The 21,332-nt window shown below is 57.3% G+C and overlaps 1 protein-coding gene across 2 annotated transcripts in view; it reads left to right on the top strand.

Moving 5' to 3' along the window:
- Positions 1-5,294: 5,294 nt before the first annotated feature.
- The window catches only part of PIAS4 (protein inhibitor of activated STAT 4), a 23,217-nt gene continuing 7,179 nt past the window's right edge, over positions 5,295-21,332 (top strand). For both annotated transcript variants that reach the window (XM_059388661.1, XM_059388662.1), the window contains exons 1-2: positions 5,295-5,400; positions 10,323-10,749. In XM_059388661.1, the coding sequence (XP_059244644.1) occupies positions 5,374-5,400; positions 10,323-10,749 (454 nt within the window). In that variant the 5' untranslated portion in view covers positions 5,295-5,373. The remainder of the gene's footprint in view (positions 5,401-10,322; positions 10,750-21,332) is intronic.

The following is a 21,332-nucleotide window of genomic DNA, read 5'->3' on the forward strand; positions in this document are numbered from 1 at the left end:
ATTTTAGGGGCACCTGGGTGGCTCAGGTGGTTGAGCATCTGCCTTTAGCTCAGGTCATGATCTCTGGGTCCTGGGGTCCTGGGATTGAGCCCCACATCAGGCTTCCTGCTCAGTAGGGTGTCTGCTTCTTTCCCTCTGCTTGTCCCCCCCACTTGTGCTTTTTCTCTCTCTCAAATGAATAAATTAAAAAATATCATTTTAGTATTTTTCTCCTTCCTTTGAACAATGTATCAATTTCCTAGGATTGCTGTAACAACAGATCACAAACTGGGTGTCTTAACTGCCAGGAGCTTGTTGTCTCCCAGCTCTGGAGGCCAGAAGTCCAAGATCAAGGTATCGGTGGCACTGGATCTTCTGAGGCCATAAGAAGGGATCTGTCCCATGCCTCTTCCTCAGTTCTGGTAGCCTCAGGTGTTCCTTGTCTAGGAGAGGGGCTTCTCCTTGTGTCCTCACATTGTCTTCCTTCTGTACATGTCCAAATCTCCCATTTCTACAAGGACACTAGTCATATTGGATTTGAGCCCATGGTAATGACTTGATCTTCTCTTGATCATTTGCAAAGACACGGTTTCCTTTTTTTTTTTTTTTTTTTTTAAGATTTTATTTATTTGTTTTGGAGAGAGAGGCAGCAGCAGAGTCCCCACCAAGCGGGGAGCCCGATGTGGGACTCCATCCTGGGATTCCAAGATGATGACCTGAGCCAAAGGTGGTCCCTTAACCGACTGAGCCACCCAGGCGCCCACAAAGACATTATTTCCAAACGAACTCCTTGCGCAGGTGCTGGGGGTCAGGACTCCTACATCTTTTGGGGAGACACAATTCAACCCATAACAAACAGGACCCCAAAACAAAGTCTATGGTTATATTCAGTTGCTATGTCTCTCTCTCTCTCTCTCTCTTTTTTTTTCCAGTTGCTATGTCTCTTGAGTCTCTCTTCCCTAGAACTGTTCTCCCTCCCCAGCTCGCTTTTCTAAATATGACCCCATTGAAGAAACCGGGTCGGTGGTGCCAAAAAAGTGTTGCACATTCTTCAATGTGTTAATGTGCTTCCTTGGGGTGTCCACATCCGTTAGCCATCTGGTCTAACCTTGATAAAATGGCAGTTAGGGCTGGAGTCTTGGTTGAGTTCAGGTTCAACTTTTGGGGCAAAAAAATGCTTCCTAGGTGGTGCTATTTTCTTCCTATTGCATTACACCAGAAGTCTCAGAATGCCACGTGTCCCAGGCAGTGTGATTCTAAGACGGAGGCGAATGTCCAGGTGATGGTAACTGGACCCCTCCAGGGTCAAGTCATCCTTCCATTGACGGCTTTGACCAAGAATCCTCTTTGCTGGAATCAGTAATTTCTTCAGCAGTTACAAAATGGCAGCTTTCTAATTCCACCAAAATGTAGGTTTTCCCTTTTGTTCCTTTTTCAAAAATTGAGCTATAATTGACATATAGGTTAGTTTCAGGTGCATAATACAGATTTGATATTCGTGTTAAACGTAGACTTTCTAGTTCCTGTATTGGTTGGCTGGAAATCTGTAAAAAGAAAAAAAAAATCTTCCCTTTATCAGCTAGAGCTACTCAAGTCCACTGAAATAGAGTTTGTGGGATAAAGACTGATTAAATGCTTAACTCTCTCTCTTTGAAAGCCTGCTCTGAGAGCAGTGGGCGCCCTAGTTACCTCCAAGGGTGACCAGGGGTAGCTTAGTTTTCTTCTTCCTCTTTCTGCTTTTCTGAAGTGGCATTAGGAACTCCTGGTTTTTGGTACTGGCGGCATGCCTGGCCAGTTGTGGTCACCTCATTGTTTTTTGAAAGCTGCCCCCCCCACGTAAAACCAGGTCTTGAAGACCTCCGTTATTCCACCGAATCCAAGACGTCATCCACGGTAAGCACGACATTATTCCCACGCCTTACAAATCAATGAGAAAGGAATTACTTAGTCCATCCATCTAAGTCCCAAAATTGATGGCAAGGGGCACCTTAATTTCAGCGACATTCAAACAGGAAGACATGCACACACGTGAATTTCTTTTAAAAGTCATGTAGTATAACAGTCTATTTTGCTCCTCTTTTAATTTTAATTTTTATTTATTTTTAAAAAGATTTTATTTATTTGATAGAGAGAGAGAGAGAGATCACAAGTAGGCAGAGAGGCAGATAGAGAGAGGGGGGGAAGCAGGCTCCCTGCTGAGCAGAGAACCCGATGCAGGCTCAACCCACTGAGCCACCCAGGCACCCCTTAAATAAATAAAATCTTTAAAAAAAAATCGTATTGGCTATTGGGGTCCCTTGAGATTCAATATGAATTTTAGGATGGATATTTCTATCTCTGCAAAAAAAAGTGATTGGGATTTTAACGGGAATTGCATTAAATCTGTTGACCCATTACTTTGGGTAGTTTTTGACATCTGAATAATATTAAGTCAGGCACTCAGGGAATAGGAGAAAATATTTGCAAATCATATAACTGATGTGGGGTTAAGGGCCACAATATATAAAGAACTCCAATAGTTCAACAACACAAAACACAAACGACCTAATTAAAAGAAAGGGGGAAGCGCAAAAGACTTGAATAGACTTTTTTCTTTTGAAAGATTTTATTTATTTATTTGACAGACAGATACCACAAGAATGCAAAAAGGCAGGCAGAGAGGAGGAAGCAGGCTCCCTGCTGAGCAGAGAGCCCGATGTGGGGCTTGATCCCAGGACCCTGGGATCATGACCTTGAGCCAAAGGCAGAAGCTTTACCCCACTGAGCCACCCAGGTGCCACTTGAATAGACATTTTAAAAAAAGATTTTATTTATTTATCTGACAGAGATAAGAGAAAGAGTATAAGCAGGGGAGCAGCCGGCAGAGGGAGAAGGAGAAGCAGGTTCCCCTCTGAACAGGGAGCCCAACGCAGGACTCCATCCCAGCACCCTGGTATCAAGACCAGAGCTGAAGGCAGAGGCCCAACCATCTGAGCCACCGTGATCCAGCAACCCCACTTCTGGGTATTTACCCCAAAGAGCTGAAAGCACGTTCTCAAAGAGCTATCTGTACCCCCAGTGTTCACAGCAGAATTATTCAGCACAGCCGAGCGATGGAAGCACCGCAAGTATCCGTCCGTGGGCGAATGGAGAAACGGAAAGTGGCCCCTCCGCACAGCAGAATGGGATGCAGCTTGAAAAAGGGCGGACACGGGCACCGGCTGCAACACGGATGGACCGAGGACATCACGCTCGTCCAAAGAAGCCAGACTCAGGAGAACAAATTCTGTATGAATCCACTTAGATGAGGTCCCCAGAGGAGTCGGTGGGAGCCGGGGCGCCCCTTTACGGAGCCTTCTAAGAACACAGCGGTCAGGGGCGCCTGGGTGGCTCAGTGGGTTAAGCCGCTGCCTTCAGCTCGGGTCATGATCTCAGGGTCCTGGGATCGAGTCCCACATCGGGCTCTCTGCTCAGCAGGGAGCCTGCTTCCCTCTCTCTTCTCTCTGCCTGCCTCTCCATCTACTTGTGATTTCTCTCTGTCAAATAAATAAATAAATAAAATCTTTAAAAAAAAAAAAAAAAAACACAGCGGTCATACCGCGATCGCACCTTGAACCATTAGTGGCAAGAATCTACACATGGGATCAGCTTTCACCGCCACCAAAAAGTACATATGAAAACCGGAGAAATGGAAACATCTGTACCTGAGGGCACTGTATGGTACCAGCACCACTTTCCTGGTTTTGACAACACACGGTGTTTCTGGTAGACTAGAGGTTATCACTGGGGGAAGGGTTGGTAAGACTCTGCTATCTTTGGGATTTCTTGCAAGTCTGAAAATGGTTCCAAAAACTTAAATATGGTAGTAATAATAAAACAAACCCTGTAGGGCGCCTGGGTGGCTCAGTCGGTGAAGCTTCTGCCTTCAGCTCAGGTCCTGATCCCCAGCTCCTAGGACCGAGTCCCAGGTGGGGCTCCTTCCTCAGCAAGGAGCCTGCTTCTTCCTCTGCCTGCAGCTCCCCCTGCTTGCGCTCACACTTTCTCTCCCTTTGACAAATAAATCAAATCTTTTTTTTTTTTAATCCTGTAAAATTAGGTCAGTGAAGTCATGCCAATTGGAGTTGGATTCTGTCTTAAAATTTTTTATATTTTCATCATGGTGGATTTTTTTCTCTTGCATTCTCACTTAAAAAAAAAAAAAAATCCCATTAACAGGGGCGTCTGGGTGGCTCAGTCAGTTAGGCCTCTGCCTTCCGCTCGGGTCATGATCCAGGGTCCTGGGATGGAGCCTCCCGGCCAGCCACCCGCTCAGCTGGAGCCTGCCTCCCCCTCCCTCTGCTTGCGTGCGCGCGCTCTCTCTCCGCTAAATAAAAAAAAAAAAAACTTAAAAAAAAAATCACACTAACATACTTTGTAACTGAGTGATTTGGAGTGTTTCCTTCAATTTCTCTTAATTCCTGCCCTGAGAACCATGAACCCAGGGTAGGAGCCCTGGAACATACATTTTTAAAAACATTTTAAAATATTATTCTCTCTCAAGTCAACTCGCCCCCGAACGTGGGGCTGGAACTCACGACCCCGCCGTCCAGAGGCGCTCGCGCTCCCGACGGAGCCAGCCGGGCGCGCCTGGAACACACGTTTTTGTCCTCTTGCTCCGGACGCAGGCAGGTTGGAGCTCCGCTGCTCGCGGGCGCTGGGGAGCCGAGGAGGGCTCTAGAGCAGGGGAGGCTCCAGTTCGTGCAGATTCCAAAGGTTACTGTGCGTGGGGAGGCGGGACCCGCAGAGGGTCGCCCGCAGGGGCGGGGCAGAGAGAGCCGCGGGAAGCTGGGGGGTGGGGGGTCCTGGTTTCCCCCGCCCAGGGCCGGCCCGGGGGGCGCCGCGCCAGGACCCGGATGTGCACCGCGCCGGGCCCGCCGCGGCTGTGCGGTGCTGGACGGCGGGGAGCCCGGCTGCACTCGCTGGCGGCCGCGGCGCCGGAGTCCCCGTCCCCTCCCCCGACGCCGCCGGGCATCCGGGCGCGCACCTGGCCTCCCTCCCCGCGCGCGGGCCGCTGCACCTGGCTGCATTGTTGTCCCCGCCGCCCCCTCTCATCTTCCTTCCCTCCCAGCCCGGGACCCAGCACGCGCCCCCACCTGTGCGGAGCTCGTACCCCTTTAAGTGGACAGACGCCGCCAGGGGTGGGCGTGGTCGCCGCGGGAGGAAAGGGGGGGGAGACGGTGTCGGGCAGCCCTGATTGGCCCGAGGCCCGGGCGGCGGTCGCATGCGCCTGCGCACTGAGCAGCAGCGCGCGCCTTCGGGGGGTAGGAGGGCGCCCGGGTGCTAATTGGCCGCCGCGACGGCCCCGCCCGCGGGTGGCGGGCGGTCACGTGACGCGACGGCTGGGGGCTCCCGGCGCGGGGGACGCTGGTGGCCAAGATGGCGGCGGAGCTGGTGGAGGCCAAAGTGAGTGAGCGGCGGCGGCGCCGGCCCGGGCGGGCGGGAGAGGGGGCGGGGGCCGGGCGGCGGGCGGAGGTCTGCGCCTTCCTCTTAGGGCCCCACGGCGCGGCCCGGTCGCGGTTCGCCGCCCAGCCCCCTCGCCCGCCCCTGGCCCTGGCGCGCCGGGTGCGGGCGGGGGGCGGGGAGGCCGGGGGCGGGGTCCCCCAAACCTTACCCCAGCCTTCGCGCTGGGGGTTGGTTCCCGGGCTTGGGGCGGGGTCGCCCCCCCCCGCGGCCCGAGTGGTTGGGGTCCAGTCTCCCTAAGCACGGGGGACAGGGCCGCGCCTCCCAGCTAGAGGCACAGTTCCCCCGGACAGCATGACGGGCCGAACTGCTCGTCCCCTCCTCGCCCTGAGCCGGGCTCCTGCTCTGTGGGCTGAGGGGAGCGTCTTCGCTTCTCCGCCCCCCCTGGCACCGAGGGCTGGCATCTGGGTCTCAGACTCCCCACCCAGCAGGCCAGCTGGGGTTGGCGACTTCCTCCTCTGAAGGGTCCCCTGACCCTTCTGCCACCGATTCCACCCTCCGGGGTGATGAGGGCGTCCTGAAGCGCCCCCAGATACAGTGTGCTCCTGGGGTTCGTACCCCGGCCTGGAGTTTGGACCCCTAGTTCTGCTCCCGCGTTGGTCCCAGAGCCCCGCCCCCCTCCTGGCACCATCTCTCTCGTCCTCGGAGTGGGCACCGTGTCACTCGAGTTTGCTCTCCTGCCTGGGATGGAGTCCTGACCCCTGTTCCCAGTTTAACGCCTTCCTCCTTCTCGCCTCAGTTTTGGGTCCTGGGCTCTGCCTTCCTCCCCTGTCTACCCTCGGGACCGCATCTGTGAGGTTTTGGACTCTGCTCTTGGGGTCTCTAAACTTTACACTAGCAAGATCAGGCCCCGTAGTGACTGTTTTCCCGTATGCCCTAGTGAGTCTACTGAGATGGTCGTGCTCCCTCCGCACAGCTCCTGAACCCTACTTCAGATCCCTTTACGCACCCCAGCTCTGCCTGCAGAGGCTTCCTCTCCTATTTTGCTGGTTTCTTGTGTTGCTCTATGGAGAGTCCCTGGTCTCTTTCTTCAGTGCTCTCAGTGCTTCTCTCTCATACTCCATTTTGGGGTTTGGGTTCCACATCCCATAGAGGCCATCCCTCTTCTAGGGATGTACCTTCTTCCAGGTGCTTTCCCAACGGTGAGGCTCCAGAGCCCTTGCCCAAACTACACTAGGATTGTTCCCTTCCCCGAGAAGTTTACTCAAGGTCTTTGATGGCAGGGAGGTGGGGGACTGGACCTCCTCTGGAAAGAGGCTCCGCCCCCGCCCTCCCGCTGGTCTCCCCTCCCCAGGGTCCTGACCTGTAAATGTTTCCTTTCTCCTGTTCTCTCTCTCCTTCCATCTCCCTTCCCTTCCCTCGGAGATCTGAAATGAAGCCCCCTTCCTCCTGAAGCGTCCACCTCAATGCCTGTACTACGCACTCTGCCCTTCTCTAGGGTTTTGAGAAATTGGGACTTGCCCTGGAGATGCAGAAGTCTGAACTCTGCAAGTCCATGGCGGCAGCCGGTGGGCATGAGGTCCCCTGGAGTCCTGAAATTCAGTAGTCCCATGGGGCTGTGAGTCTGGGCCCCGGCCCCTGCCCCCACCCCTGCCAGAGGGTAGGGACTCAATTCAAGGCCCCATCCATGGCCTTGAAATATGATCTGATGAACTCCACTTGACCCTCCGGTGGCTGGGGCCCCCCATCCCAATTAAATCAAGTTGACCCTTTTTCCAAGTTCTCTAGAACGGGAGCCTCCCGTTCAGTGGCACAGCTAGCTCTGAGCCTCGGGAGCCTTCCTTTGGTCTCTGTCGCTGTGGAGCACCGGACGCGTCATTGAAGCGTTCCCTTCTTCCAGGTGCTTACCCAGCCTTTCGTGCTAGGAGCTGGAGATTGCATCTTTTGGGGTGCAAAACTGGCTGGTCCATGGGAAGAAAGGGGGGAGCTTGTTGGTAAACTTGGAAATCAGACTCTTCAGGTGTGGCCCCTCAGAGGGCTTGGGGGAGAGGCAGTCTGAGAACCCCTTGGGATGGTAGCATTTTTCACTGATCTCCCATTTCCTGGAGATAAAGACCTTAACTTTCCCCCATGCTCCAAGGAACCTGTATGCGAGGCCGGTTCAGTTAAGCCCAGCAGACCTATCCAGCCTGATGCTTTTCCACACAGCTTCAAGCAGGCCCGGAGCTGAGACCATGGAAGCCATCGGGGCCTGGTGCTGTTTATAAACAGACCTGAAGGGAGGCAGGGAAGGATGAAGCCAAGGCAGGAAGTGATTTTGCAAAGCGCTTGGGGCTTCTTCCAGAACGGCTGTGCCCCTCTCATGCTGTCCCCCTCCCAGTGTCAAGGGCAGCCTCCTTGGTGATGGCAGCTGCTGAGAAATCTGAGTCGTGAACATATGGCAGCTTGAGGGATGTGCCCCAGGATGCTCTCGCGGCCCCTCTGGATGTCCAGCCTGGTGCGAGGGCTAGGCCTCGGCGGGGGCAGGGCGCTCCCAGGGGCGGGGTGATGTTAGAAGATGTGTTGTGGTCGGACTCGGCACCCCGAGCCCACCTGCCTTTGGCGCCGTGGAGGGCAGGCAGCTTCCACGTGACATTGCCTCTCCCCTCCAAGGCCTTGGGCCTCTTCCAGAAGAAACATCTTGCCTGCAAGCCCGTTTTCTCTGCTCCAGGTAGGAGGTCAGGCCAAGAAAGGTTTGTTTTCACAAGCGTTCCGGGCTCTCCGAGGGCCAGCTCACTGCTTTGGTCCCGAGGCAGGGGGTGTGCTGGGATGGAAGGGTCCTCAGGTCCTCCAGACAGCTGGGTGGGAGTGGGAGGTAGTGCCCGCGGGAGTCCAGTGGACTCTGCCTCTGACACGGAGGCTTTGGGCCAGCCGCTTCTTTCATGGGGCCTGAGTCTTCTCACCTGCCTGGTGGGCGTGGATCCTGGTGCGCTTCACCGCCGGGGAGAGCCCTGGAGCGTGGCGGATGATAGATCTCCAAGTCTGTCGCCTGGGAGCCGGAGGAAGGCCCCACTGCAGGAAGAGGCTCCCTTTTGAGATTTTGCAGGCAGGACGGGGCAGTCGCACGCGTTTTGTGTCTGTCACTTGGTTCCTTGACAGCCCTTCCGCCGCCTGTGGGAGCCTCGTGTGTGGCTGGGAGTGTTCTTAGAGGGTTCCCATCTCTCGCGGCTAGATGAGGTGCCCAGTGTGTAGAGAGGCCGGAGGACCCAGGGCCCCTGAGTCTTGGTGCTGCTGTCAGACACCATGCCTCACCCTTCGGCAACCAGGAAACGGGCAACACCAGAGCCTTCTGACACTGAGACCGCTCCGTAAACACCCTGGCAGGGTTCCCACCCACCTCCAACTGTCAGGCTCTCAGGTTGAATTTAAGGGCGCTATGGATTTCCTTGGGTGCCGTCCTGCCCGGTGCCAGCCAGCTTTCCTTAGGCACCCTCGTCACTGGTACCCATCTTCCCCATCCCGCTGGAAGCGTCTTTTTCCCACCACATTTCGTTCATCACAGGCCCGCTTTGGGGCTCGGTGTGGGTGGCCCTGAAAGCCCGCTGGCCCATCCATTCTTCAAGGACGTTTTGCTTATGTAGCATGTGGGGAAGCGTGCCTCCCCTTGGCGTCCCAGAGTCTCCCCGAGGCCGGGCCATGGTCAGGCCGCCCCAAGGAAAACACTGGCATCAGCTGAACTCCCGTGTTTGGTCTGAGCGATTTGGAGGGACCCTGCCAGACCACTTGCGTCACTGCGCCGCAGATCACTTCACAGCCTCTGGGGCTGCTGGATTCTCAAAGCCTTCTCTCAGGTCCACGGTTCTCGATGGGCCGATCCTGTTCCAGGGGACACTGGACAGTGTCTGGGGAACATTTGTGATTGTCACCATGGGACTGGGGAGGGGGCTCCTGGCGTCGAGTGGGCAGAGGCCAGGGATGCTGCCGAGGACCCCACAGCGCCCGGGACACCTCCACCCTGGAGAACAATCTAGCCCCAACATCCACAGTACCGAGGTGAGGAGGGCCTGCTGAAGTGGTCAGCAGACGTTTGACGCTCGCCTGTCCTCAGCTCCGTGTGGACACCCGTAGTGCGAGGGACAGAAATTGCCCCCGGCTTTAGAGTCAGGCTTAGGTGTGAAGCTTGGCTGTAACGTGAAGCTCCCCTGGGCCTGGCAGTGGTGTTTTAGGAGTCAGAGTTAAGTATGTGATTGCGCGTGCGGCTCCTGGCAGGTGATGACTATTGAGTCGTGGCTCCCATCCTCCAGACGGAAGGGAAAACATGTTTGTGGCCAAAGCTGATTTACTCTGCTTTCCGTATGTTACCTCCTCTGGTCGTTCCCACATCCCAGCGAAGTGGATCCTGTCATCCTGACGAAGATACTGAGGGTCCGAGAGGCCGTTAGTGTTCTTGGCTAGGGAGTGGCTGAGGTTGTTTACGGGTAAAGCAAGATTCCCAGTCCCTGCCCTGGGGATGCTTTCAGGCTTGAAGATGGGAGAAGAGAACCTAAAATAGAAGGCAGTGGTGTGTGCTGGGGGGCGGTCAGAAGCTTTTGCTGCGTGGGCAGTGCTGAGGAAGGTTTGAAGAGGAGGAGGGGAGCAGGGCTGAGCTGGGGAGGGGGCATCACGGGGATGGGTGAGCGGGGGCCTGAGCACAGGCATGGAAGGGACTGAGCCTGGGCCCGTGGGCCTGGGGCCAAAGCCTTTTCCTCCTCCTCCTGGGCTCCTGCTCCTGCGGCTAGAGTGAAGGGGACCTGGGGGCAGGGCCAGGCAGCCCCCGATGGGCTCTCACTTTGCTGTCCCCCCATTTAGGGCGCAGGTGGCTCCAGGAAGCCCCTTGCCCCATTCGCAGTCCCTGAATCTGGCTGTGTCTCCTCTGAGCGTGTGTTCCTGTTGTTGCTCTTCCCCAGAACATGGTGATGAGTTTCCGAGTCTCCGATCTTCAGATGCTCCTGGGTTTTGTTGGCCGGAGTAAGAGTGGACTTAAACACGAACTCGTCACCCGGGCCCTCCAGCTGGTCCAGTTTGACTGTAGCCCCGAGCTGTTCAAGAAGATCAAGGAGCTGTACGAGACACGCTACGCCAAGAAGAGCTCAGAGCCTGTCCCCCAGCCCCACCGGCCCATGGACCCCCTGACCATGCACTCAACTTACGACCGGGCTGGCACGGTGCCCAGGACTCCCCTCTCGGGCCCCAACATTGACTATCCCGTGCTCTACGGGAAGTACTTGAATGGACTTGGACGCTTGCCCGCCAAGACCCTCAAGCCAGAAGTGCGTCTGGTGAAACTGCCCTTCTTCAACATGCTGGACGAGTTGCTGAAGCCCACAGAGCTGGGTGAGTCTGCCCCCACCCCGGGGGTAGGAGCGGGCGTGGGGGTCCCCCCCTCTGCATTCTCCCCAGTGCCTGTGGCCAGCACGTCACCGCCCCGGAGTGTCTTCTGGGAAGCAGTGAGAGCCAAGGCGTCACAGGGGAGCTTTCCCTCCCAGGAAGCGCAGGAGCCACCTCTGGGTCTTTCTGTTAGCGACCTATAGGGTCGTCTCGTGAATAAGCCTGAATCTCAGCAGCTTAGCATCCCAGACACCTGGCTTGTGAGGGTCAGAACTCGGGAGTGGCTTAGCTGAGTGGTCCTGATGCGTGCACACTGGTGCGGTCTCTGTCGGGCTGTTGGCTGGAGGCTGTCTCATCCGAAGGCCCGGCTAGGGCTGGGGGCTGCCCTCTCACATGGTTGCTGGCAGGTCTCGGTTTCTTGCTGGCTGTTGGCTGGAGACCTCAGTTCTTGACGTGCGGGCTCTGTGGCCTGTGGAAGCGTCCCCGCAGTGTGGAATGGTGGTTTGCTTCCTCCGGAACCAGTGACGCGGGGGTGGGAGGGTTCGTGTGCGAACAGACAGTACGTGTAGGAGCAGCCGGAAGCCACGTTGTTTCTCTGACCTCCACCTGGAAGCAGCCTGTCTTTGTGTTCCACGTTTCATCGGTCACATAGGCCAGCTCTGTGCCTTGTGGCCTGGGACCATACCAGGCTCACCCTAAATGGGTGGGTGTCACTGGGCGCCACCGGGGATGCTGGCTTCCATGCTCTCACGCCCTGCGGCGGAAAGGCTGGAAGTTGCGTCTGACCTTCTTCCTTCCTTCCCCCCACAAAAAGCTTGTTTCCTGCTGGGCAGCTTTGGGAGCAGCCTTGCCAGTGGGCTCAGGCTGATCACCGCGGGCCTGCTGGTTAGGGAGCTGCTAGTGTGCTCCCGAGAGATGGGACACTGCCGGGACTGGAGGAGACCGTGCCAGGGCCTTGTGGTTCCTCTCTCTGCTCATTTCTCTGGCCCCCAGGTTGATGGAGCGCCACAGGCAGACAGGCCCCGGCGCCTCACCGGCAGTTGTGATGTGGGGGCCCGGTGGGCATCAGCCTGGTCTCGGCTTCACGTGCTCCCTCCCGCGCGTGCCCTCTCTCGGCTGTCCGTGCCTCCAGGGCTCCTGATGGCACGTCTAGGGCCACGGGCTTCTTGGGGCCCCTGGGATTTGACCAGGTGCCCGCCTGGTCCTGGGAGGCCTCTCTCTCGCCGTCATTCTCGCTTCTTCCATCTTCTTCCCTTGAGGGCCTGCGGAGGGGTGCCTGTGGAAGCCCCCCGTGGGGGACGCGGCAGGGAGCAAGCAGGGCTCCCCGTCGTGGGGAGGGTTCGCTCTGGCATTCCTCGCTTAGGGCCTAGAGGTGCCCTGAGTGCCTGTGGGCACAGTGGGTTGGGCTGTTCCGCTGTGGCCCTCATCCACGGCTCCCGCTCAGCCCCCCGCATCTTTACCGAGCCCCTGCTGCACACCAGGCTCCGGCCTGGGCTGTGAGTTGGTCTCTGCCGACTGTAGCTAAGGTCATGGCCCTGCCATGCCCCTGCCGCCACGCCCCCTGCTGTGTGGTTCTCTCCCGCCCCTCCTGCTGACCCAGCATCCCGTCTGGCTCAGCCAAGGGGCCCCTCTGTGCATGGTGAGTTCCACGCCAGCCCTGCGCCAGCCGGCCCACTCGGTCCAGCCCTAGCTGCGGGGAAATGGGACTGCAGCTGCCTCTTTTCCTCCTTCCTGTAGACCTTGAGCTTCGTGAGGTTGGGTGAGGGGGCAGTGGTCCCGGTGAGGCCGCAGGAGGTGGAGGAAGGAGTGCCTGGTGCTCCAGACCCTGGAGTCCCAAAGCTCCGTTTCAACCCGAGGCTCTGCTCTCTCCTGCCTTCCCTCGGGCAGTGTGGTCGCCGGCCCCCAGGTGGGGAGTGAGCTGGCCTGGCAGCCCCTGGCATGGGGTTGGCGTGGCAGGGCTGGAGAGCCCAGGCCCTTTCCTCAGTTTCTCCAGGACGGCCCCCACCCCTGCCCTAGCTCCGCTCCTCCCCACTTCCCTCTCTGTGTGTTGGAACTCCCTCCCTGTGCCCAGGGGCTCTCCAGCAGGCTCTGGGGGCCTTGGGGCTGGCTGGCTCTGAAGGTCACGCAGTTCGGGCTCCTCAGGACTCAAGGGTGATGTTTACAGTAGGGAGGCTGGGTTTTCACTGGGAAGCAGTAAGTCAGGCTTGGCACTGGGCGGGGGACAGAAGTGACTTTGAACTCGGGGGCCAGCAGCCTCCCTCCCCTGCCTGGACCACGAGCTTCCTTCCTGCATGGCCCGATCCCATTCCCGCCCCACAATGCATCACTTTGCCCTGAGCCCCCGGGGACCCCAGTCACCTGATCTCCGGGAGAGTCTGCTCCCCTGTCTACACCAGGAACTACTCTGCTGGCAGCTCAGAACAAAGAGGCCAACCCCGCCCTCCCTGGCTCCCACCCACTTCCCCGCCCCAACCTGAATGTACCCCTTCCCTGGGGCTGCGTCCTCAGGGACCCCCGCGCCTGCCAGGTCCCTAGGGAGAGTCCTCGTGGAGCGCAGAGCTGGCCCGGAAGCCGCCTGGTCCCCTCTGTTCCGAGGCCAGCACTTTGGGCCGCCCACTCCCCCACCTGGGGGCCTCCCTGTGGTGACTTGTGCAGTGCTGGCATTGCCCAAGAGTCCCTTCTCCGGGCTCGGGCTCAGCTGGCGTCCCCTTCCCCCTCGCTCCTGACCATGACCCGCTGACCAGAACGAGGTCCAGACACTCCGGTCTGTTTCCCCGGAAGAGCTGCTGGCCGGCTCCAGCTTCGGGACGGAGAGTGCGCCCGGCGCAGAGGAGACATAAATCTTAGGGAGAGGAATGTTTGGGTTGGGGGAGGGGAGGAGGATAATGGAGCTGGGAGGAGACGGACGATCTGCTCCAGCGGGACCGGGCCCCTGGAAGGATCGGGCCCCTGGAAGGATCGGGAAACTGACGCAAGGTCACACAGCGTCCCAAGGATGGGGTCCTGGGGCCGCAGGCTCAGCCATCTTCCCGACTCTCACTCCTTCCCGAGTCCTCGGTGCTCTGCACCTCTGGGGGGGGAGGGGTACCCATTTTGAAGCACATGAAGGTTCTGGACCTCAGGTCTCTTAGCTCAGAGGTTCTGGCTGTCCGAGCCATTCCAGGGCACTTGATTCCTGACCCCCGCAGAACCCACGGGGGAGCCAGGGAACGCCATCCTGGGCATGCCACCGCAGCCCATCTGACGGCCACCTAGTCTGTGAGTGGCCGCAGTGTGACCGAGGAGGCCCAGAGCTCCGCCAGGTGCGTGGGAGAAAGGAGAGGCTGGCGTGAGGCGTGAGATTACGGGCAGAAGGAAGGAGACGCGACCTGGTGCAGTGCTGCTCCGTGGGGCTCGCCGTGTCCTGTGGCCAGTGTCTCGGGCTGGGGGGCTGGGTCCCTACTGCAGAGTGAAGGAGCCACCCTATGTCGGGACAGCTCCCGAGGGTCTGCTGGTTGTCTCCATGCCCTGCAGGGTGGCAGCACCAGCACTGGCTGGGGACTGCTGGTCCAGCGGCTGCCCTGTTAGGCAGGGCACACGTGTGTCCCTCGTCCGGCCTCTCCGGCCTTGGGCTGGCATCACCTAAGCAGCAGGGGAGATGTGGGGTCCCCACCCTGGTGTGTTTGGCCAGGAAGCTTCACTAGAGGCGAAGGAATGGGCCCGGGGAGGAACGCTGTGCTTCCTCAGGGCGTCGGGGCCGGGAGCTTCGGGGATGCATTCGTGCGGAGGCGGCAGGTAGGAGGCTTCCGGGCGGAGGCTCCGTTCCAGACCTGAGGGCTGAGTAGCCAGAAGCCTGACCGGGGAAGGAGCAGGCCCGGGTCTGGCAGTGAGCGAAGGCTCCAGAACGGGAGTGGTCGGGCCTGGAGCGAGGTGTGGTGTGGGAGGAGAGGGAGGCCAAGGCCAGAGGGAGGCCATGGCCAAGCTGCGCGGGCCATGGGGCGAGTGGAAGCTTCTCGGGCCATGGGGCGAGTGGCGGCGGTTGGGACTGCCCTGAGGGCTTCGCGGTCGGGATCTGGTGAGCTTTCCTGGGTCTCGTTTCCTGGGGTCCTCTCTGAGGTGGGTGTTAGCGCCTGGGGTACACAGAGGCAGAGGGCCTATGTGCATCCATGGGCCCGGTGGGGCTTCCATGCAGGGGTGTGCTCTCTCTCTGGGTCCTCGGGTCCCTCCTGTGCCCTGGGGCTGGGGTGGTCCCGTGGCATCCCAAGTCTGGCCTCACAGCTCCAGGGGCAGGTGGGCCAACCTCCCAGGCCGGAGCCTTCCCCCCGCTCCCCGCAGCCCACCTGTACAGCCGCCTTCCTGCTTTCCTTCCTCCACATTGCCAGTCTCCCTCAGCAGCCAGAGGAAATTTTTAAAATAGCTGGCTCAGTATGTCCTTCCTCTGTTCAGAACCCTCCCATGACCAGCTGACTTTTCTGCTTGGTTTTTTCCCTGCTCTCGTCTCCTCTCTCCCTTCCCCTTGCCTTGCTAGTTCTCCGAAACGCCAGGCCCAGTGTTACCCCAGGGCCTTTGCACGTGCTATACCTTCTGTCTGTCCCACTTTTTCAGACGCTGCCTGGCTCTTTCCACCCCGGTCACCTAACCTGAAGCTCATCTTCCTTTCCTCCTCGCCTTCCCTCACCTTCTCGCCACCCCCCACGCTTCCATGGCCTTGCCTCCAGCCCTGACGAGGTTTATTCATTTGTTGGTGTTCTTCTTTAACACTGGGGCCGGGTCAGTTCATTCCCTCCCTACATCTACAGCGGGAGCAGGGCAGGAGGCGCCCAGTGCAGGAGCTGAGGAGCGGCCTGGGGCTGCTGTGAAGCTGACGGGAGCTGGCGTTGTCTGGTGTTGTCTGACGCTCCTTCGGTGTGTGACTTTTGTGAAAGTGTGTGTGTGTCGTAGAACATAGCATCAGGCCCCTGCTGGAGGCTTCAGCTTGTTCTTGCCTGTGTGGCCCTCCGAAACAGCGGCTGTGCCCTAACTACTGTTTTACCTGCCCCGCTCCCCGTTATGGTGGGAGCATCCGCTCGGGCCAGGAAGTGTTCTCTGCTGGTGGTGGTTTGCACGGTGGGCTGACAGCCGGGGCGGAGATGGTCATGCTGCGCTCCTCGGTTGGTGTCTTGGATTGAGCCGGAAGCCAGTTCCCAGTCCTCCCAGAGGACCTGGAAGCAGGGGGTTCCCTCCCTTTCGTTCTTGGGGGTCTCTGAGGCCTGGGATGGTTTCCTCATCCTAGCCTGCGCAGGGCCCCCCCCCACAGCCTTGGGGCAGCCTGTGGGACACAGCAAAGGCACTTTGGGGTCAGTTTGGTGTTGGCAAAGAGCCAGAGACACTGGGAAGTTATGTTGATTTTTTTTTTTTTTTAAGATTTTTATTTATTGGGGCGCCTGGGTGGCTCAGTGGGTTAAAGCCTCTGCCTTCGGCTCAGGTCATGATCTCAGGGTCCTGGGATCGAGCCCCACATCGGGCTCTCTGCTCGGCCAGGAGCCTACTTGCTCCTCCCTCTACCTGCCTCTCTGCCTACTTGTGATCTCTGTCTGTTAAATAAATAAACTCTTAAAAAAAAAAAAGATTTTTATTTATTTACAGGAAGAGAGATCACAAGCAGGCAGAGAGGCAGGCTGGGTGCGGGGAGCAGGCTCCTTGCTCAGCAGAAAGCCCAATGCGGAGCTTGATCCCAGGACCCTGGGATCATGACCTGAGCCAAAGGCAGAGGCTTTAACCCTCTGAGCCACCCAGGCACCCCAGTTGTGTTGTAGAGAAGAATCGAGTGGGCGGGGAGGTACGGGCAGTACCAGGATGGCAGGGGCCTTGTGGGGGGCTTCCAGCTTCTAAATAAAGGCGATCAGGGTAGTCTGTCATTCTGACGCCATTTGAGCGGACTTCGGAGACATCAGGCCATCTAAGTAGCTAGGGGAGGAATCTTCTGGAAGACAGGATGTTGAGCACAGAGGCCCCAAAGCAGGATGTCCTTGGCACATGAGGAACACGAGGAGGTGGCCTGGGAGGTGGCCGTGAAATCAAGACCACTAGGGGTGAGGACAGCATCCCTCAAGTGGCAGATGGTGAGCTTGGGGGAGCCAGGGGGCCAGCCAGGGGTCGCATACAGATCAGGGGGCAGGGGTGGTGGGGGAGGGACCTTGCTAGTGTGTTTCAGAATCGGAGCCAGCTGGGAGTTGGTGCTGTGGGTTGGGGGCAAGGAGTCGTGGATGAAGCCTATGGCCCAGCCCTGTGCAGCTGGAGGGCCGTTGGCAGTGGGTGATGGAGGCCGGGGTTTGGGGGGCCCCCCACCTCCATCCTACCATGCAGGGTGTGCTGTGTCCCCGTTGAGGCTCACCTCCCACTGGCTGCTTGGCTTCCTGAGGGAGCTGTCAGCCACCTGGGGCCCATGGCACAGCAGAAAATCCGAACGCCATCCCCGCGGGGGTGTCATCTAGAAGTGGCAGCCCTAGAAGGGACCCCCGACTCTTGGCCTCCCGTGACCATGCCCACTGCCTGCTCTGTTTCTGGGGACAGCACTCCCTGGCCGGCGGGTAGGGTCACTGGTGGTGCTCTCTGCTTCCCACTCGGCCCTCACAGCTCCCCTAGGTATGGGGAGCCCCACCCTACCCCATCAGAAATAATTGCCTCCCCCTCTCCAGGGAGCCTGGGTGGCTCAGTGGGTTAAGCCTCTGCCTTCGGCTCAGGTCATGATCACAGGACCCTGGGATCGAGCCCCACATCGGGCTCTCTGCTCAGCAGGGAGCCTGCTTCCTCCTCTCTCTGTCTCTGCCTGCCTCTCTGCCTACTTGTGATCTCTGTCTAATAAATAAATAAAATCTTTTTTTTAGAAAAAAGGAGTAACTGCCCCTTGGCTGTTGGGGCATGTCTGGGCCTGTGTGCACTCCCACCCCCCAGTTAGCTGTCCTCGAGGGCACCAACCAGGACTCTGTGGGGACTAGCCAGGCCCTCAGCAGACAAGCAGGAATTGATGGCGGCAGCTTGGCGGTTTCGTCGGCCCTTGCTGAGCTCCAGCCACGGGCCCACATCTGGGCCCTGGGAACTGTGGCCCGTGGACAGAGGGCACCCAGGTTGGGGCGGGGGCAGGGATGTGTGCCCCAGGCAGAGCTGGGCTATGAACCCCGGGATCTGGCTTCTGAGTCTGAGCTGGTTTTAAATCCAAATTGTGTTTGTGTTTTAAATAGGTGATCTTCTGTTGTGGTTTTGGAGTTCAGAAGGTTCTGGAGCTGGGGTGGGCCAATTAGGGCCAGGGGCCAACGTCACAGGCTGCCTGTTTTCCTAAACCAAGCTGTATTGACACACAGCAACACCCATCTGTCTGTTGACTGTCTCTGGTGCCTTTCATGGTACGAGGCCAAGTGGGGACATTGAGGCAGAGACCGTGTCTCACTAAAACCAAGACTGTTTGTACTCCAGCCCTTCGTAGGAACAGCAGTCACGCCACTGTTGGAAAGGTTGGCCGTTCAGAGAAAGCTGGCTCCCTGCCTCTCCCAGTCCCTCCGAGGAGGTGACCGTGGCTGTCCTTGAGCAGATGAGCGGACCTGCATTTGCCCAGACCCTTCCCTCTGAGGGTGACCCGAGCCCGGGTGTGGTGCACGCCTGCCTGCACCGGCTGCTTTCAGCTGGCAGAAGCATCTCGCAGGTTACCCCTTAGCAGAGCAAGAAGAGCTCCCGGGTTCCTCGCTGTCCGTGTCAGGGTCACATGCTCGTCCTCCGTCAGCTGTCCCGGAGCGCATCGTCGCCAGGCTGGCTCGGCGGGCGCGGCTTTGGGGCATCGGCCGTCTGGTGGAAGCCGTTCTGAGTAGGGCTGTCTGCAGGCCTTGGACATCCTTCGTGTGGGAGCCTGTCTCGGCGCGGCTCCCGTGTCCCACGTCGTGCGCGTGGCAGTGACGAGACGGCCTGCTCTAGCGTCTCGTCTCCTGATCAGGCAGCTTTTCAGTGTGGTTGGTGGGGGTTTCTTTTTTAAAGATTTTAATTTTAGGGGCGCCTGGGGGCTCCGTTGGTGAAGCGTCTGCTTACAGCTCAGGTCATGATCTCAGGGTCCTGGAATTGAGCCCCGCGTTGGGCTCCCTGCTCAGTGGGGAGCCTGCCTCCCCCTCCCCCTGGTCTTGTGCTCCCACTCGCACTCTCTACCCCACACCCCAAATAAACAAGCAAGATCTTTTTAAAAATAAAAATTAAAATATTTTAATTTTAAGTCATCTCTGCACCACCATGGGGCTTTAACTCACAACCCCCAGATCAGGAGTTGCAGGCTCCACCAACGGAGCCAGTCAGGTGCTTCTAATTCAGCAGAGATGCCAGCGTTTTTAAATTGAGGCAGAATTTACATCCAGCGAGGTCCTCAGATACTTAGTGTGAACTTGGAGTCTTACCAAGTGAACGTACCCCAGTTACCCAGATGCCAGCAAACAGAACACGTCCGTCCTGGAAAGCCCCTCACCGTTGCTCCAGCATCCCTGGTCACACCCCCCGGAGGCAGCTCCCGTTCTGATTCTTTCCCCTGTGAGTTAGTGTCCTGTTGGGGGTGCAGCCTAGTGGACGTGCAGTGGGTGCTTTGGGCGTCTCTGACGGTGGCTCACCATCCTGATCTTAGATTTGCCCCTGCACTCGCCTAGGTCACCCGTTTTATTTTACCGCATGAACACACCACCGTCTGTTTCTGCTTTTCCACTGGTAGGCACTCAGGTCGTTTCCAGTTCAGGGATCTTAGGAATAAGTTTACCATGAGCACTCTTGGGCAAGTCTTTTTGTAGCCCCATGTCCATTCATTTGGGTGTATGTTTACCTTCGTTAGCCGACAGTTTTCCAGAAGGGTTGTGCTTGTGGCAGAGAAGCCCGCGCTCCACGTCCCTGCTGGCACTTGGAGTTGTCGCTCTTTCATTTTAGCCAGGCTAATAGATGAGTAGAATGCCGTCTCGCATTCCCGGGCTGAATCCCCAGATCCTGGATATTTGCAGATATTTTCTAGAGGACTTCCGTGTCTGTGTTCATGGGAGGTGTTTACCTGTAATTTTCCTTTTATGATGAGTCTTTGTCAGGTTTTGATACAAAGGTCATGTCAGCCCTGTGAAGTGAGTTTGCTGTTCTCTTTGTTTTCTGAAAGTTCAGAGAAGTTTATTTACATGGTTTCTTAAATATTAGAACTCAGCAATTGGATCTGCAGTTTTCTTTGTGGAAAAGTTTTTGTTTGTTTGTTTTTAAGTTTTTATTTATCTGTTCATTTGACAGCGCATGCGTGCGCGAGAAGGGGAAGCAGCAGCAGGAGGGGGAGAAACAGGCTTCCTGCTGAGCAGGGAGCCTGATGCGGGACTCCATCCCAGGACCCTGGGATCATGACCTGAGCCAAAGGCAGATGCTTAACCAACTGAGCCACCCAGGTGCCCTTGAGGAAAAGTTTTTAATTATGAGTTCAGCTTCTTTAAGTGATAAAGGGCTTCTCAAGCTTCCCATATTTTTTGGTGCGAGTTTTGGTAATTTGCAACTTCGGAAGAATTTGTCTATTTCATGTAAGTTATCAGATTTATTGCCATAAGTTTGTTGGTTTCATTCCTGTATTAAACCAAGAGACTGTAGGATCTATTTCTATTGTCTATCTTTTGTTTCTGGCAGTGGGTGTGCTTGCGTTCTTTTTTATTGTCTGTTCTGGTAGCTTATCTAAGAAGTTTGACTTGATTGATTTTCTCTGTTGCTGACTTTCTGTTTTTATCTTTTAACTTCCTTCTGATAAGTTCAGCTTTAATTTGCTCTTTTTCTAGTTTCTTGTGGAGGAGCCAATCTTTTGAAACTTTTTTCTGTCTTTTTTAGGAGAAGCATTTAAGACTGATTTTGCCTTCATCGGCTGTGTTAGCTGCTCCCTCCCAGGTTTTGCAACACTGTGTCTTCTTGTTCAGTTCAGAGACTTTCTGGTCACCCCTGGGGTTCTCAATGCAGTTTTAATGGACAGTGAAATGCCAGCTTGTCACCACCATGGTCCCCATCCTCTGGCAGACATTCCTCTACTTCTGCACCCACTGGGCACAGAGCCAGTGTGGCTCTGTGTGTGGTGTCCCTGTGCCCTCCTCACGTCTTCTGCTGTGCGCGGGGCTGCTCCGTGACTCTTGTTTTCTGCACTGGGAGCTTCGGGCAGTTTCACTTGCCTGCCTCCTCCGCTGGCCATGAATGCCCAAGGTGGGATCTCTGTCCAGCTCGTCTCTGTCCCCTCCGGCAGTGCCTTGCAGGGCCTGTGCCAAGCACCACAAAGACAGGCAAACACTTGCCAGGTGCCCAGAACAGTGGTGTGAGGTGGGGACAGAGTTGTTGCTGGCATCTCACAGGCCCCAGGGGGAGCAGCTGGCCCAAGGGCATGTAGTCTGTTGCACTGCCTCCCGTCAGCTAGGCAGGCTCCTCTCCCTGGGCTGAGCACTTCTGTCTTCCTTGGAGACTCCTGAGCCCCGGAGGGTTAAGAAGGTTTCTGCTTCCCAAGGGGCCCTTCCGGGGTTAGGGGTGTTCCCTGAATCCTAGGCTGCGGTGTGACACCGGCAGGGGCTGCGGTGTGACACCGGCAGGGGCTGCGGTGTGACACCGGCAGGGGC

The sequence above is a fragment of the Mustela nigripes genome, chromosome 2 (genome assembly GCF_022355385.1).
Source record: "Mustela nigripes isolate SB6536 chromosome 2, MUSNIG.SB6536, whole genome shotgun sequence".
NCBI lineage: Eukaryota > Metazoa > Chordata > Mammalia > Carnivora > Mustelidae > Mustela > Mustela nigripes.